This window comes from Harpia harpyja, chromosome 1, assembly GCF_026419915.1.
Source record: "Harpia harpyja isolate bHarHar1 chromosome 1, bHarHar1 primary haplotype, whole genome shotgun sequence".
In the NCBI taxonomy this organism is placed as follows: domain Eukaryota; kingdom Metazoa; phylum Chordata; class Aves; order Accipitriformes; family Accipitridae; genus Harpia; species Harpia harpyja.
Window position 1 is genome coordinate 38,993,039 of NC_068940.1, and position 18,115 is coordinate 39,011,153.

At 35.5% G+C, this 18,115-nt stretch overlaps 1 protein-coding gene across 3 annotated transcripts in view; it reads right to left on the reverse strand.

The window, feature by feature from the left end:
- The window catches only part of CSE1L (chromosome segregation 1 like), a 31,120-nt gene that overhangs the window by 6,052 nt on the left and 6,953 nt on the right, over window positions 1-18,115 (reverse strand). For all 3 annotated transcript variants that reach the window (XM_052788211.1, XM_052788220.1, XM_052788230.1), the window contains exons 4-24: window positions 17,535-17,636; window positions 16,944-17,089; window positions 16,533-16,623; window positions 16,151-16,258; window positions 15,134-15,226; window positions 13,631-13,798; window positions 13,405-13,534; window positions 12,638-12,703; window positions 10,516-10,718; window positions 9,061-9,145; window positions 8,227-8,288; window positions 7,304-7,440; window positions 7,040-7,143; window positions 6,351-6,448; window positions 5,310-5,460; window positions 4,595-4,803; window positions 3,751-3,848; window positions 3,470-3,555; window positions 2,270-2,351; window positions 1,669-1,815; window positions 593-824 (exon numbers count right to left, since the gene is read on the reverse strand). In XM_052788211.1, the coding sequence (XP_052644171.1) occupies window positions 593-824; window positions 1,669-1,815; window positions 2,270-2,351; window positions 3,470-3,555; window positions 3,751-3,848; window positions 4,595-4,803; window positions 5,310-5,460; window positions 6,351-6,448; window positions 7,040-7,143; window positions 7,304-7,440; window positions 8,227-8,288; window positions 9,061-9,145; window positions 10,516-10,718; window positions 12,638-12,703; window positions 13,405-13,534; window positions 13,631-13,798; window positions 15,134-15,226; window positions 16,151-16,258; window positions 16,533-16,623; window positions 16,944-17,089; window positions 17,535-17,636 (2,598 nt within the window). The remainder of the gene's footprint in view (window positions 1-592; window positions 825-1,668; window positions 1,816-2,269; window positions 2,352-3,469; window positions 3,556-3,750; window positions 3,849-4,594; window positions 4,804-5,309; window positions 5,461-6,350; window positions 6,449-7,039; window positions 7,144-7,303; window positions 7,441-8,226; window positions 8,289-9,060; window positions 9,146-10,515; window positions 10,719-12,637; window positions 12,704-13,404; window positions 13,535-13,630; window positions 13,799-15,133; window positions 15,227-16,150; window positions 16,259-16,532; window positions 16,624-16,943; window positions 17,090-17,534; window positions 17,637-18,115) is intronic.

Here is an 18,115-nt window from a genome sequence, read left to right on the forward strand (position 1 = left end):
TGACATCCCGAGAGCAGCAGTTTTTCATTGTGAAAGCAGTTGCTGGAATTACAATTCCTGATGCTGACAGTTTTATGTACTACTTATCTGAATCAAATATGAAAGAAGAGTAGAGAAAACCTTCAGTTATTAAAGCAGATATTTGGATGCAGCAGACATCAGATCTCAGGCAATCTTTACTTACCAAAGTCATGAACAAAATGAAGACCCTACAGGTTAAAATAGTTAACTGTAAACTTGTTTAATTTAACATGAGTTGCCTGAAATTTCCTGAGTACATACAACTGAGCTGGAGATAAGTACTAGTTATATACCAACAAGTGGATAAATTTTCATTTAAGAAATGGCATATTTAAGCTTATTGCTAAAATAAGTAACATGAAAATATGGCCCTTCTAACATTACTAGGGAAAAAAACCTTACAAAAGCTATATTCCATTAAAGAATAAAAGAGAGCAATACCTTGAATTCTGGTTATGACATACTTCATTTTGCTGATTATCAAACATTAGCAAAAGAGACCCATTATCAAAAAAAGCATTTCTTCTCTGTAGAATTTAGCATTAGCATGCCATGTATAAAAGTCACCTACCCTGCCTGGGCATGCTGTAGACAGTTTGTGAAGAGACTGTGCCAGGTGGATTCTAGGATTGTTCACCATTTGACCTACAGGATCGTGTTCTTTTTTTCCAGCAAAGGCTAGCTGAGAGAATGCAGTCTGATATCCTGGAGTATCTTCTATGTCAATGAAGTGTTCTTCATCAGGGATAGTGTCATCCTCAGGCAGTTCAAAGAGGCCAATGAGGGCCTGCAGCAAAGGAGTCCTATATGTAAAAAGGGGAGGAAAAAACCTGAGTGCTTAAAATACGTTAGGACAGGGTGTATTTTACACAAACGTTCAAATTACTTGGAACCCTTTACAGTTTAGCCCTTGCAGGTACTTGCTTAGCTACTGAAATTTTAAGTGCCCAATCTAAGCTGGACTTAAAGAATTGTGGATCTGTGTATTTTACAGCCATAATGGAGGTGCTCACATTAAAAGCATGAACAACGTATTTATTTTTTATCAGGTCAAATTATCATGAAACATACCTAAGAAAAGCAATTCTTTTTCCAGATCACACCTTTTCTCTAAGTAAATTAAAAAAAAAAAAAAAAAAAAAAAAAGAGTTCTAGTTCAGGCATCCAGTTATTGTCATTAAATTCAGGCTACCTGACATCCTTGACTGGCTTACAATCTTCCCAGGTAGCTTTCCCCAAAATTCTACTGTCAAGCTGAGAATTTACAAGTCTCTCTGTCAGGTTATGAGTATGCTCAGGTCTCCTGACTAGTAGAACCGTTACAAGACAAACCTGGGCCTAGCTTTTCAGAAAGAATACAAGCTAAAAGAAAGTAGTGTATTTTCTTAAATGCGGTCCTAGCTAGCCCAATGAGTGCTACCTCCATCACAAAAATCTCAAACCAGTTCTGGCATTCGCTTTGAGAAGAGTTTTATTTGTTGAGAAAAGGAAGTGGTAAGAAAAGCCTGAAACTCAGCCTCATAATAGCAAGCCTGCAGAAATCACAATGGAGTTTATTTGAAGAATGTATTTTGATGATAGCTCGCATTTTAAAAAAAAAAAATCAAATAGCCTCACTAACAGAACTTGAAGAAGTGTTCTACATACCACAGCTTGGTGTACTCAGTGTCCATCATAGGAGGACATTCTGTTAATATTTTTGTAATGCCAACAGCACAGATTTTCTTTTCAACTTGACCAGACACCTTCTGGATTTCAGGAATTATAATTTTCTCCAAAACCATTCCAAACATCCTGTTATGACATTAAAAGAAAAAGTATTAGAAAGCCTTATCAGCCTTATGGTGACAAAAGAAAACCAGAAACAATATGAATCACTAGGAAAAAGAGAAAACCAGATAATTCACTGTTGCAGTGGATGCCTAGTAGAAATTTGAGCATACAAACTTTTCACAAAGGGAAAGGAATAAAAACATCACTATTTCCTTTTTATGACCTGCTTAGGATATTAATATCTTGAACTATCAGTGAGGAACTGTGGGCAGCAAATCAGAAAAATTGCTAGATGACAAATAAGTCAATCACGTTAGAAGAAACATTTGGCTAGTCAAATTAGTGACAAATGCAGTTTGTAATTTTAGCTGAAGGAGACAACTATTTCCTACTTTAAAAGTAAAAATTACACACCAGTCTTAATAATAATGATGATGATGATAATAATAATAAACAATAATATAATCATACTAACTTTGGCTGTATGCTGTCAAATATTTCCTGCAGAGCTAATGCTCCATATTTTATGCAGTACAAGTTAATGAAGACTAGGAAACCTGTAACAAGAAAAAGGTCAAATTAGAACTTGACACAAAACCAGAAGAATAGCTTTAGAGTCAGCAGCAAAATACATTCTAACAAGTTTTTCAAGAGTATAGAAATGGCAGTCTTTATAAATGTTCAGTTTTAGTGAAGTACATTTGACTTTCTACCTTGAAGTTTGCCTAAAAACTGCTGATCTTTTCACATACTGCAATGCACTAAAACATGGCAGAAAGACAACTAAGACAAGATTCAGTCCTTTTCCCTCTTAAAGCAGTTTTAAAGCATTAGAAAAGCCATCTGCAAATTTTTCAGATCAAGGACCAAAATAACTCCCCAATGCGGTTAGCTGAAAACTTCATGCAATGCAGTTTTTCAGATCAGTTGTGAATCCCTTTGCATGGCCTTTGTACCAAAGCATAGATGCAATGCATTAAAAGCACTACTTAAAGTTTGTTTGTGGAAGACCATTATAAGCAATCCTATCTTTCTTGCTCCTATCAGGTGGCATTAACCAGATTTTATAGGATTAAGTAATAGACATTGCATAATTTGTGTAGCAATAGTATCATTAAAATAATTTAATCAGTATGACAGTAATCTTCCTGTTACAGCAGGAATAACCAGAATATGCATTTCAATAATTTGTCACAGCTTTGTTAGTTTAACATAAAACCTCATCAATAACTTAAGTCATATTAAGGCAGAATGACACAAATTTATAGAATATTTAACAGTAATAACAACTATATGTAACAAAAGGAAGTGCGATCAGTATTACTGTGTTGTGTGAAAGTTTGCTGCTATTAGTTGAAGATTAAATGGAGACACTTTCAGATAATGATATCGTGCAGAATAAGAAGGAAGAGGAATACACAAGGGTTTTTTTTTTTCCCTTATTTTAGTTCTATTCCTTCAGTTTTCATGAAGTAAGTGTCACCTGCTGTGGCAACTGCCCTATATGTCACCCTTGATTACACAAATAATTTGAAGCAAGCCACTGATGCTAAGAGTCACTAGTATCCCTTCATCCGCATAATCACAGGACATAAGATACTTATTCAGTACAGCCGCATGTTCCAAACTGTTGCCCTCACCAGCACTGAAGCTCTTCACATAGCAAGGAACTTACTTTTAATAAATTTTGTTGTTTTGGAATTTTGAAGTCTTTGGAATAGTAGAATGAAGATCTGCTTCCTGTACTGGTCAACTGATTCACTGGAAATTTAAAAGAATAGTTATTCAATTCATACTAGGATTTTACTAATGTCACTTCACATGTATAGAATTGTTCAAATCTATTTTACTGATAAACGTGACATTTTTCAGTTGTTTAACTATGAAGTGTACAAACATACCAAATATTAAAGTCTACAGAAATTAGTTTTGAATGTAATTTCAACTCATACTCACGGAGGCATATGCTCTATAATACTGTTTAGAAGATAGAATCCTTGATGGTCATTAGCTTTAGAGGCAATCAACTTCTGGAAGACACCTAACAATCCAGGCTGTAAGCAAAGCAGATATAAAACTCTATACAACAGTTCTTCATACATGACCTACCAGAAAGTTGGCCCTTACCATCTAAGCCAACACAAAAGCTTTTATAACCTAAACCAGGATTCTGTTTCTGCAGTTAAGGACAAGGAAGACAGATTTCTGTTGGGACCAAGTGATGTTCCTTTGAGCATTAAGATTAACTTTGATCAAATGAACACCAAAGCCAATTCGAACATGCATGTCTGCTTCATCAATGGCATTGTCTAATCAAGTCTGACTATAGCAGATCATGCAGCAGAAATAACAGAAGTTAAGTATGCAGAATAAATCTCCCACTGAATTCACTAATCCTCACATCTCCCAGCATTTTGGCTCCTCCTCACTCACTCTTCTCAAGACTATTCTGAACAGAAGCTCTCAGAGTTTTCCTGATCCACAGGTGTTCAACATGAGGCAAATGAGACAGGAAAATTGCGGAAACTTACCTACTTGCAAAAACTAAGTGCAGGAATTTTACATCTTAATTGACAAAAGCGTGACAGTCTAGGATTTATCTTACCCGCATAATGGAAAAGCATCCAAAAAGCCTGCATTCATAGTATTTTTTTGTCTTTCTACATAAGCACCATTAAAAGTATAAGCACAGATTCTGCACAAATCCAGCTATTCACTGAAGGAGAAAGTTCCTCATAATTTTTAATCTTAAACCAACATGTCTGGAGGCATGCACTGTGACTAAATCAATCGAACTTACAATTTTGTCAGCAGCAGCACTTGCTATTGTATTGGCACCCCGCTCTAAATAAGCCTGCAGGAGTCGGACCAAAGGAGGAATGTTTCCTGTCCTTTCCCATAATACTGGCTGAAGTAGATGAGGAAACAATGCCATATAGGATGATGGGATTTCATTTTTATGCATTTCTAGAAGTAGGGACATCACTTGAAACACATATGGAATGAACTCTGGAAAAGAATTGATGACATTTACAAATTCAACAAATATGGTCACTGTCAATTCCTAGGAACCACATATCTATTGACTGAACCTACAATTTTATGATATTAACACAACGATTCCAACAAATAAAACCTTTGAGAAATGTATGGCTTCCCAAATGTAATTATTCAAAAAATTTGCAAGCATTGTATATATGCAATTTCTATTTGTTAATGTTTCAGAACATGGAAAACAAACCACTAGAAACAATACAATATAATTAAGAAAAATAATAGGAGGCTTTAGAGTAGTGATTGTTAGGTATTTTAAAAATACAGTTTGTTTAAAAAAAAAATTAATACAGTTGATGTACCTTATGGAACAACTCAGACACTTACTAAAAGTGTTTATTAGGACTGTGAACATGCTGTGTTCTCACTTGGATTTCCTGTGTTACAGAAAAACTGCCATGAGGTAAATCATAGCCACCAATTATAATGGAGAGCACAAGCACTTACTGATTTTAATTTACCTTGCACATCATTCTGTAGTATCTCAGTGAACACCATAAACAAAGCCTCTTCAAAGCTTCCAACTGCATCAGGGTTTGCTTTGCACGTTATCCTTATCGACAAGCATATTGATTCAAACATGTAATGGTTAAAGTGAGGTTTGCTTGGATTCTAAAAACAAGTTATAAACAGATAAATCAACCCAAACTTGCAGCCAAGTCATTTATTTAGCAACACATATTTTTTTATTTCAACTGAAGTCTAAAGTAGCAATTGGGAATAAGGATACTTATGATTTATTTATTAATATACTAATGAAATTAATTCCATAGACAAAAGCAAGCATAAAAACCTTTAAAGCATAAAGGAGGGGTGACTTTTATGAATATTTTAAAGAAGTGTTTTTCAGCTCTATATAAGCTAGCAAGCAGTTGAAGTATCACAAAACAAAAACTGGAAAAAATTATTTTTCAGTCCTGTAAATAGCATTCAATAAAGAATTGACTAGACTCTTACACTCTGCAGCTAAGTTTAAACTATACATAGTAGAAGTTTTTTGGATAGTTGATGAAGGTATTCTCAAGCATTCCCTACTGTCAATGTTCAAGAATATTAGCCCAGCCTGAACAAAAAACTAAGACAATTTTACCCACCAAAAGCAGGAGAGTAATTTATTTAATTTATTCCTACATTTCAGTGCCTAAATTTAGTATTAGCCTCAGAAGCTTCATGGAGAAAGAATAAAGGAGTTGTGAGAAAAACAGATTACTGCCATGATGGCCTCTGCACAAGCAAACCTTTATGCTAGAACAAATTAGTATTACAGAAAGATTTCATACACTGTTTCCAAATTTCAGATGAGAGCAGGGGAGAATGATTTGAAAGTATGTCCTAGAAAGAAAACAGGACTTCACTGGAAGGCTGTTTTAACTTAGTCAGAAAATATTGAAAAATTTACAGTATTCTAACAGAACACAAACAACAAGATATACATAAATCTTTAGAAAGACTACTCTAAAAGGTGAAAGTGAACATTTTGCTCAGATAGCCTGTTTGTTTACCTTACTGACAGCCAGCAGTTTCTGTGTAAGCTGTGTGATGACAGAAGGGATGTATGGAATTATGGATTCCTGTAGCAAAGAAAAACTCCTCATGATGGCTGCAAATAAATTAAAAGTATTATCTTCTGGAGACAAACATACACTTCTGTCATCCATTATATGCCTAAATCCTTTACCTTTGAAAGTAAAATACCTATTAAATCAGAGCCCAAGGAATTAGGTACAGTAAGAAAGAGCATCTGCTGCAAAAGCAATCAATCTATCATCATGACAAAGGATAAAACAAAGCCTCATTATCTCCATTCTATTGACTGAGCACAGAAGATTAAGCAACTTTGCGAAGACCATCATTTATCCTGGGCAAGTCTCAAATCTTGGCATACTATTAGCCGTAACCCACTCAGATCTCCTACTGACACTGCTCAGGTAGCTGTCCCGACTACAAAGACTACCATTAGAGAAATAATTTGTCACAATACCATTAGGTTTAGTGTTTCTCTTTGGTACCATAAATTTAGTCAAAGATGACTTAATATAGCTCGGTAAATAACTGCAGGCTGCACATACCTCTTTAGGATGTTTGCATAAATTAGACTTTTCAAATAAAAATTTCAGTACCCTCTAACTATAAGCCTTTACCTCAAGTCAACGAAGTTACTCTTATATTGCAGAACTCATAAAGCATTTACCTTTCATAATATATTCATTTTCAGATGAGCCAGGAAGCGTCAGTGCTTTAAAAAGGTTTGTTAATAGCACTTCTACGAATGGTGCCATTTCTGCAGCTGTAATGCTGTTAAGTAAAACACAGCTCTTTAGTGATTAAAGATATTCACAAACTTCAAGCATTTTACAATATTGTAATAAGAAATAAAAGATCCCCTGCAGATATTTCTCATCCTTAATGGACAAAACCTACGTAGCAATGAATTTGTTTCTGCTTGAAAACTTACAGGGTAGTATTATTTGTCCCCCTCATGGTAAACAGTCTTTCAAGAGCATGGGCTGCATAGGTATGGACCACAATACTTTCTGCTTGAAGATGATTGATTAAGAGAGGAATAGATACCAACAGTTGTTCTTTAGGTACCTACAAAAATATAGCAACAAATTATACATATTACATAAAAATACAGATGGTTCAACACTACAGCACAACCACTCTCAGCTCATCAGCTACAAACTGAAAGCTTGTCAGAGGAAGAAATCTTAGAAGGCTTCTCCAGTTGCTAAATCACACCTTGACAACCAAGAGATACCTATTTCTGTCATCGCCTGTATACTTCCCCCAAACATCAATGTTACATTTGATTGTCAGTAAGTGCATATATTCCTAATGCATATTTCTTTTTCCATTTTACTTTGTCTTAAGAAAGACAAAGTAAATCAAGTTTATCAGGTAAGTATCAAGCTCTAAAAAAAAAAAAAAGTCACAGATATTCCCTAAGAGATGAATAAAGAAAATCTAAAATTTAGAAATAATACACAATATAATTTCTTACTGCATCTCACAAACCAGAAAAGGTAAAGGACAAAGTTGCTGTACGCTCTTTAACAACTACTGCAATGATACGAGCAATCAAGTATATTTAGACTAACATTCACTTGAAAAAAAGTCTGAGTGTGTCACAGAACTAAGCATGCTAAGATGTTCAGTGCTCCCACAGCATATGGATAGCATATAGACTACATGCTAATTGGATATTTATAACAATATCATTCACTTTCAAAACTGAAAATTCAGCATGAAGTGTTATATATGACTATCAAACACCTGTTGAGTTAACATATGGCCAAGTAAGATAAATTAGGCTTGGCAAGTATAAAGTAACAAACTACAATATGTTTTTACCATAAGAGTAAAGGAAAAACTTACTTGGTTTCTAAAAATCATGATATATTTGATACCATCTGCTTTTAGCACAGGGAATTCATTCACTGCAATAGAAAAATATGCGAATTTTGTTGATCCTTTTCATATAAATGCGATTACTGAACATATACTATATATAGAGGTGACATTAAGTCATGATTTTCCCCCTCAAAAATAACACACGCAATGTTTTTCTACATTGCTTAGTTTCTGCATTTCTGTATGGGCACTGTATGTTCTGTTAGACAGAATCTCAGTTTTAGGCACAAATCACACCCCAGCACCATTAAGTGTAGAGTCCAACTCTTTCACATTAAATTTCTCCTTCTGGCTCTGATTTTAACAGCCTCCAATTACATATTCCAAGACAACCCACTACGTTCCAAATATCATAAGATAATTGCTGAAGCATAAAATAAATTATGTGGCTTAAATCTAGACATCCATAATCTCACCAATATGGGCTGATACAGGCTACGACCTAGCCTTTAGTATTTTAACTTCTCAGGGTTTTGTATAGTACAGAAGTTTGCCATAACATCTCAAATACAGAAATCAAATTACTTTGATTCAACAAGTTTAAGCACATAGCTGACAGCAACCATGTGTGTACACGCTCTGATCTTGCAGACAGCATGTGGTAATCCACCTTTGTTTAAAAGCTCATTCATTGCTGGCCAAAAAAATTTGAGTAACACCTGACCCACAGGAAGTAAAGTCTTCTGTCTCAGAGATTATGCTGATATACGAGTGCTTGTGCCTTAAGAAACAATGGTCACTGTCAAGATTGTAGATATATCACAAAAAAACGCCATATCAAAATTAACATTAACTTACCACTAGCAGATTTTAAGTCAGGTTGAATGTGATTCACAAAGAATTCTGTCAGATTAACAAGTTCATTGGCTTGTGTTATTCCATGCTAGAAAAACAAAAACCAAACCAACTCTGTTTTTAGATGCTGACCTTCAGCTCATTTTCTTACTCATTTTTATGTGCTTTTAATAAAAGGAATCTGAAATGTGCATGCACATGATGAGATTGTTGAAACTGCCTCTTTAATAGAGAGCTATCCAATTTCTTTTTCTTAATGTTTTTAAGTATCTAGGTTTTAGCTGTAGCTCTACTGAGGTTCAAAGTCACCAGCTCTGAGTTGAGGAATAATGGCATGTAACACAGTAATAATCAACCAAAATTTTAGATAGAAAATATCTTACTAACTTGATACTTTTTTTGTGATAGGCCTTTTAAAAAGGAAAAGTTTAGGAGTCACACTCCAATTCTGAATTACAGCAGCAAAATAATGACTACTGAGTTTTCTCTTATGAAAAATGCAACTGATATTTAAACCAGGATTTTCAGATGGATATTTATCAATCAAGTGTTCTAAGTGACGTTATCCCATATTTGCCACGAAATAGCACAGAAAAAGAAAGATGTACAACTTAGCAGTTTTCTAATTGCTAGAAGACTCTGGTTCACATTATGCAACACTTACAGGTAATTGCTGTGCAGTAGTATACAACTAGAGTTTCAGGAAAAGACTGAGAACCTTCAGCAAAATTGCATAAAGACGCTGTACAACATGTTTTACTATGTTTGCCTCAAATCTGTCTTGTAAAGCCACTGAAATTTGAACTGTAATAACATTTAAAATATTTATTAGTATATTAAAATCTGTCTGTAGGACATCTGATACAATGCTAGTTTCCAAATACAGTTTAGCTTAGGTGTGGCTTTTCAATGTATCCAGCCTATTAGTTGCTTTCTTCCAAACAAGTAATGAGATCCATTTCCAGCCATCATTAGTATTCACATGCCATTTCCAAATCATAAACACTCAAATAACAGGAAACATTGGGAAATATAATGACAAGAACTGTAAGAGTCACTTAAATTCCTTCTAGTCTGCTTAACACTTCTGATCATCTTCTGTAAAGCTAAATTTGGCCTTCCATGGCTTACAAACTCTGGCTCAGTACCATTTAAATGCTCAGAGGTTCTAGAATCAAGCTAATTTTGTTTCTTCATATGGCTGCTTCATACATGCTAATAAGACCTGCCAAACGGTCACACATGGTTGTTGACTTTGCCCAACCTATCTCAAGATCAGATATCACCAAATTACAAACTGTGATAGGATTCTATAATGGACAACTTTTAATCTTATCAACATTAAACTACTACAAATAGTTACTCCCAAGCTGAAGCAGCATAAAATGAATCGCAGTCCTCATGTACACTATAATATTTGAATGCATATGGATTAAAACAAATAGAATGTAAAAGTACCTTCTGTGTTTGAGCTTTGGATGCCAAAGACGTAACAAGGTAAATAGCTGCATCTTTGTGCTTCCAGTTAACAGATGGATTCTTTGCATATTCTTGCAGCATAGAATTAACATATCCAGAAAAAATCCCTGTCACAGGTCCTTCAAAAAATTTGCACAAGCCTCTGACTAGATCACAAGCTGCTCTACGCCTGGTGTCAATATCTGCATAAGAACCAAAGATTCTTTGGATATGAGAAAGTATACAGCTTTTCATATTAATAAACATAATAATAAAAATTAATAGTAACATACAGCTTCTCAAGTTACAGCCATACCTTATGTTAATTATTGCAATCCTCCACACTGATGCTTAAGAACACATAAGTCTTTTACTTACTGTCATAATAGGGACTATTTGTACAACAAAAAGAGGAATGGACACCTACCAATACTGCACGCATATTCACAGGTTTTAGTGCCCTCTAAAGAAAGTTTCAGTAAGAATGCAGGGGGAGGCTTTTTACTATATCGACAATTATGCACCCGAATGTACTGGGTCTGGTTGGGATGGAGTTAATTTTCTGCATAGCAGCCCATATGGTGCTGTGTTTTGTACTGGTGACTAAAACTGTTGATAACACCCCAGTGTTTTGGCTGTTGCTGAAGAGTGCTTGCACAGTGTCAAGGCTTTCTCTTTTTCCTGCTCTGCCTTCCCAGCAAGTAGGCTGGGGGTGGGCAAGAAGCTGGGAGGGGACACAACCTGGATAGCTGATCCAAACTGACCACAGGGATGTTCCATGCCATGTAATGTCATGCTCAGCAATAAAAACTGAGGGGAGAGGGGTTTTGAGGAGGTAGCCATTGCTCAGGCACAGGCTGGGCATCAATCTACTTGTGGGAGGTGGTAAGTCATTGACTTCCCTCCCTCTCCCCACCCCCTTCTCTTTTCTTCCTCTTTCACTTAAACCCTCTTTATCTCTAGCCTTTATCTCTATCACGAGTCTTCTCACTTTTACTCTTCCTATTTTCTCCCTCATCCCTTTGCAGCAGGGTGCAGAATGAGCGAGCTGCTGTGTGGTGCTTAGCTGCTGGCCCATCACACCAAATCAGTACATTTTTGTTAAAAAAAAAACCAAACAAACAAACTGTAAAAATTCCTTGTTTCAAGAAAGGAAAAAAACCCAGTCAGCTGGACTTTAATACAATATACTAACAGAAGGGACAGAAGGAAAATAAAGCAAGTCAATTTAAATGCAACAGAGGACATTTCTAAAGTAATCTCTGAAGACCACAAATATTTCTTGCCTTAATTCTCTTAAAAGCAGAAATAGCTAACAAAGAAAAGCTTCACAAATACCTAAAATGCAGCCAATCCTGGATAAGAATGGTATAACGTTTGCTTGAAAAAAGTTCAAAATCATTTTCCTCCAATTTTGTCCTCCATTGCACGTGTACAGTAATTTCTTAAATCTATCATGAAATGTCATTAATCTACAAGTCTCCATCAGTAAATTGTTAGTGGCACAGAACTGCATATACAGAATTGTCACACAGATCTAGATTTGGTTCCTTTGTGCTCTGACCTGGCTGAAGACCAGACAGCTACAATCAGAAAATCAAGTAGCTCTGTTCGCACAGCACTGTGTTTTCAGGACAGTTACTGTATTGGTTTGAACACAGTGCCGGCATACAAGGGCTGGCTGGTGCCCAGCTGGCTTGATCACAGATTTGTATGCAACACCAGTCAGAATTTCAGTTTAAACATGATAGACTACTAAATGCAGGCACAGTCTCTCCATGTTATTTAAAACTCTGCACATAGGAACTAAATACACAACGTGGCTACTATTCAGCATTGACTTACAGGCTACATTTGCTAAAATGAGAATGTGTGCAGTGCAGGAGACATACCAATCCAATTAAGGAAAAAACCCTATAAAAACATTGTTCAAAACAAAAAGACACTGTGATGGGCACATCATGACAGTAGACTTGATCAAAAACTGGATAAAATCTATTGCGGGGGGCGGGGGGAACCTTCCCAATGTCAAAAATAAGTTATAAAAGCTTCAGTAATTGCTTCAGCTCTTTAGAGCTATATTTAAAGAACCAAGTATTCTTAGTATAAATCTGTGGATTACCAGATCCTTCCAAATCCCTTCTTATATATTCTTCAGAATTATCTTCAAATGCTTCTTCATCAGCCGCTGAAAATATAAAATACATAGAAGTTTACATACTGAGCTCTCTGTTTTTTATGGTAAAAAGGTGTATTATTATTAACTTCTATTTTTTCCAAGTACTCTTCTATAACATTAATAGAAATTAATCAGAAATATCTAGCCAGACTAGCCTGTTCTGCTTGCCCCTGCCCACAAATTAGTCTTTCGTATTCATGAGCTGATGTATTCCTGATTAAAAAAAGGAAAGAAAGAAAGAAAGAAAAGACATGTTCAACACTAAGTGTATGCAGAGAGGCTTCCAGAGGCATAGACTTAAGAGTGAGAAGCTTCTTATCACTGCATTTTAGATACTAGGATCAATATGAGCCCATCAAAACTTGGAGAAATAGACATTACAAATTAGTAGGCCTGATACCCATGCCTATTTAGACTCCCTGAATTATTCTGATACTCACTTTAAACATGAAAAGTTATTGGTGGCACATGACCTAGACTTCCTATACATTTCAATTTGAGATCACAGTAAGACAGAAAAATTATTAGATATATTCATACAATTCTACAAAGCCCATAGGACAGCAATCTATTGTAGAAACTTCGTTTTGAATCTAGTACTAAAGTATACAAGAGGTAATCCTCAATTCTTAGTCCTGCAAAGCAACAAATCATTACAATTACAGTTAGATTTTATTGTGTCTTTGAAAACTTAAGTCTCAAAAAATTACCTCTAAATTCCATATTGGGAACAATAACTTTTTCACAGATGCTTGTCAATGTGTTCTGGTCTTCAAACAGATGCTTGTAATGTGGCCTCTCACAAACTGAGGCCAGAAACTGGATCGCATTACTAACCAGCTAGAACACCACAAACAGAACACATACAGTTTTAGCATGACTGACCAATTTATAATTCATTACCAAACTTGACAAGAGCAGTTTATAACAACTTACCAAGTCATATTTCACTTCCTGGCCTGTTGTGACTAACAGATTCCAGATTGCTGTTACAAAACGTGGCAGGTAGGGCTGGAATTCTTCATCGTATTTTTGAGCATATAAAGCAGCATTATCACAAATTTGTGATTTCAAGAGCTCCAGTAATCCAGCTTCCTCTTCATCCTCACATAAAACAAAACTAAGAACTTAAGCATCCGAACTTCAACACTACTAAATATTAAAAGTATCAAACATATTTGAAGGAAATATTTACACTATTATTTTACCATGTTCTAAACAAGTCAAAGAAATCCCTCTCACGTCCCTAGAATTAATGTATTTTGCGGATTTGTACCAGAACTGCACTGCAAGTTATAAATCATACCTACATTTCAAATGAAAGTACCAGACACTTCGAATCACTTAGACCTGATAAAATTTGTCATGAAATTAATTTACGAACGTAATAGGAAAAAGACAACACAAGGCATTGAAAAAGTATGCTTAGAAGACATCGTATCTTGCTACTTTAAATTAGAATAGTTGTAAAAGTAGCTCCCTCTCCTTCCCCATACCAGCACACATGCTTGTGGAACCACAAAGCAAAGTGAATTGGGAAATTGAGCTGGAATAAAAAAAAAAAACAAAAACCCAAACCAACCCAAAATCCCCCAAATCCAACCAAACACCACCCCAGTTATGTCTACCCCTCACCCCCTAATCCCCACCTTTCAGTTTTAATGCATATCACTTCCTGACTCAGTTCAGCACACAGCTGCATGAATGTCTGTGCTGGGCAACAGCCCACAGACACAAGAGAAAAGAGCAGCAAAGCTTCTTTTAGCAGCAGCATTAGCCTAAAACCATGAAACTATAGCACAGGATACACTTAAGATGCCTCCCTACGTATTGTAAAGAAATTTATAGAGTTGCTTTGGCTCCATCATGTGGCAAACTATTGTACTGTAGCTGGAAGACATCAGCATTTAAAATGCAGAAAGCATGCACAAAATTAATTTGAGCTTTGATGATCTGGTATCATCTTTCACCTGTGAAAGTAGTAATTCTTATAATTAGACAAAGACAGAAAATGCTAAACTAAAGTACTTAAGGATGTCATGCCTTCTATGTTCAACTGTTTCAAGTTCTTTAGGATACCCTGTTTTCTAAAACATAGTGTGTGAACCAGCTGAAAGGTATAGAAAACCTGAGCACTGTGACTAATTTAATGATCAGGTTACTTCAGCAGACATCCTTGAAAGAATCTACTCATTGATGAGTATCTGCAATTTGATTTCTGTGCCCAGTTGGGTATATCTGTAACTGAGATACAACTTCAAGAACTTAAATCTCTTTAGACAACAGGGCAACTTCTCTTAAATCCCATTTCCTTATAGTCATTCTACTCCTTTGTTTACCCAACAAAGAAAACATTGCATTGTTCAGAGTTAGACCTAAGTTCTCAGTCAATCCTCTCCACTACACAGAGGCAAACCAGGAGGTTTATGCAGTACTTACATCAGTCTGCAAAAGTTTATTATCTAAAGTTAAAAGACTATGAAAATTTGTCATCCACGTTTCCATGTTATCTTCAAAAAACTCCGGAAGATCCTGTGAGGGAAAAGCATAAATTTACATTTTAATTTCTGATTGCACTGCTTAGATAACATACCTACATTTTAAGTAGTACGTATTGACCTTATAATCTACTGAGGGACAACAAAGTGTGGAAAACAATCTTCAAAATGAAACACTACCCCCTCCCCCCAGATGAAAACCCTCCAGACAGAGGCTTTGGAATACAGTATTTCCAAATTAACTAGTTGCTTACACCCTATACAGCCTACAGTTTTATAAAAAACAAACCTTATTGCCTCTTACTCTCAGAACAAGAAAGCACAAGCCTCCCTTTTAACTCCAGCTTGTTCTTTTGCCCAATATGGAAGAATAGCCCAAGCAATCAAGGCATGATCATCACACTTCACAGACTTATGTTTGTGTTGAGACACTAAATATATGTCACCTCAGCAAAGCAGCTTTTTACCATTTTCATATTGTGCATTTATTTAATAGTGTTAGAAATTTAGATCTCATTTCAAAACAAAAAAGCCCCACACTGCTACCAGAATTACTTGCTACTATAGTGCTATGGAGCTACTAGTTTGAACTGACTTTGATCTACAGGACTGAGTTCATGTCAGTACAGACATATTTATAAAGCAGCACAGTTGAGTACAAACTCAGGCATTTGACTTCTGTCTTTCACAACTCATACTTGGAGAGTTACCCATAGAACACCTCCTTGCTATGACAGGAGCTTAGACTCTGTTGAACTTTTGTTTAGATAGGGCCAAGCTAACATGTTAATTAACCCCATCCTTACTGTGCCTTTACTCCAGCGTTGATGCAGACTGTCAACTTTTATTTTTGCGATAAAGCATGGCCTTAAAGGCTGCCTCAAATGGATCCTATAAATAAGAGCATAACAGCTTCGTGAGATCAAAGCAGAACTATTAGAAGAACAACGAGATTCACCTGAAAATTTAAACTGTAGAACAGCTTCGCAATTAGAATGAGAGAAGAAAAGAGAACCTTCAAAGCACTAGCATCATTTGCATGCGTGCTGCAAAGTTCAATAGTTGCCTAGAAAAAGACATAAGATTCAGTCAAGTAACACACACACAAACACCACATTGACAAGAAGTATTGAAAAGTGTCATGTAACTTTTTTTTTTTTTTAAGCTAGAAAATATAGTTCCTTTTCTTCCCCTTATTGATCCTGTCAGGTCTCATTTCATGACTTTAGTTTGAACCTCATTAATAGTTTCAAAGCAACTATTCTTTTCATTTTACAGGCATTCACAAAAAGCAATTCAGAATGTTAAAATTGGTTTAGAAATGATTCAACAAGAAATACCTTAAAGAGATTTGTCAAGGGCAAAGCAAAAGCATCAAGGACAAGTTTGATCTCTGTCCACAATTCATTTGACTTAAATTCATGGCGGTACCTGACAAGTCAAAGAGAAATACAAGAAAAATAGAATACAGTTTTCACATTTATTATGAAATTAACTTGCATACAATTAATTTTTTGTGCTGAACCTTGAAACAAATACTATCAAGTAAACAAGAACTAAACAACATAGTTCAAGACCATGCAAGGTGTACAATTTGGTAACCGCTTAAAGTCTTATTAAAAAGTCAATAAGCATAAGTAGAAGCCACAACTGTAGACTTCGTAAATCTACAAAATTAAAGTCATACAGTAAAAATTTAGAGTTGAACAAAAATTTTACAATCCATATACTAACTCCCTTATTTCCAATACCTTTTAAACAAAGAGTGAGCGGTGCGAAGGACCCCGTTAATGACGTGGAAATCTCCACTTTGAAAGCGATTCACCATTTCTGTCAGTAAGTCTGGCCATTTCTGAGGAAAGTCTTCCCGACCAATAATACTAATAGCATCACTTAACTGGAAAGGAAACATAACCATTGCATGATACAATAGCAGACTCCTCATTACAAAAAACACAGCAGTCATGCCAGATGTTGCAAGTATCTGAGAAAATGCTTGTTATTCTTGTCAGATTCAAAAATCATTGGGTTAAATATCTACTACTTTTCACCACAAATAAATAAATCTCACTTTAAATTCAATGAGTACAGAGTCTCACTTTCTAGCATTACTGTATTTAACTACCTAATGCTACAACTTAGCTATAAGATTATACAGTAATTGCCTTTTTAAAAAAATAAAAATTAAAGTAGGTGGAAGTAGCTATAACAATATACTCCAAGTTATTCGGATTGGGATGACTTCATTGGTAAGGGAACTGAGCTCTGCCAATAACCAGAGCCTCTAGACATGGTTAAAACATTCCAAAAGTCTCATGGACACAATCAGGAATTGACATTACCTGCTTTTGAATTTGTTCTGGGCTGCTAAGCATCAAGGGCACTATGTTGGCTTTAATGGCTATCCTGTCGGATTCACATATTTTGTTCGGTTCATCTTCAACCTAAAATTAAAACAATAATTAAGTCATGGTCATATCAGTATACTCTAGGCAACAAGCAAATATCAGCATTCCAGAAACCAATTGCTTATACTGAGTTATGTAACTATTACATTGTTAAAGAAACTAAGAAGATCTGTTAAAGACATTGCCTACAATGAATCTATAACAGTAGTACCTGAAAAAAGCTGAAAGAAATTACATCTTTCTGTAAAACCTTGAACTAGTTTTTTTTTCCTTCTCCAACGGTGACTTTTCAAATCATCAATTCAGCAGTAGTAAGGGTAGATGCATATGCCAATAACATACAAAGTTTAATCAATAGTCTGCTCTTCCACCACACCAAGTCACATCTCTGTCCTCACTTCTGCCAACCTCAAAGCTTTACTTTGTGCAAGCTGCCTTAAGCCATACTTTCTAGAAACTGTACATGAAGATGGAGGTTACACAATCAAAACCATGACATTAAGAGTTATCCAATC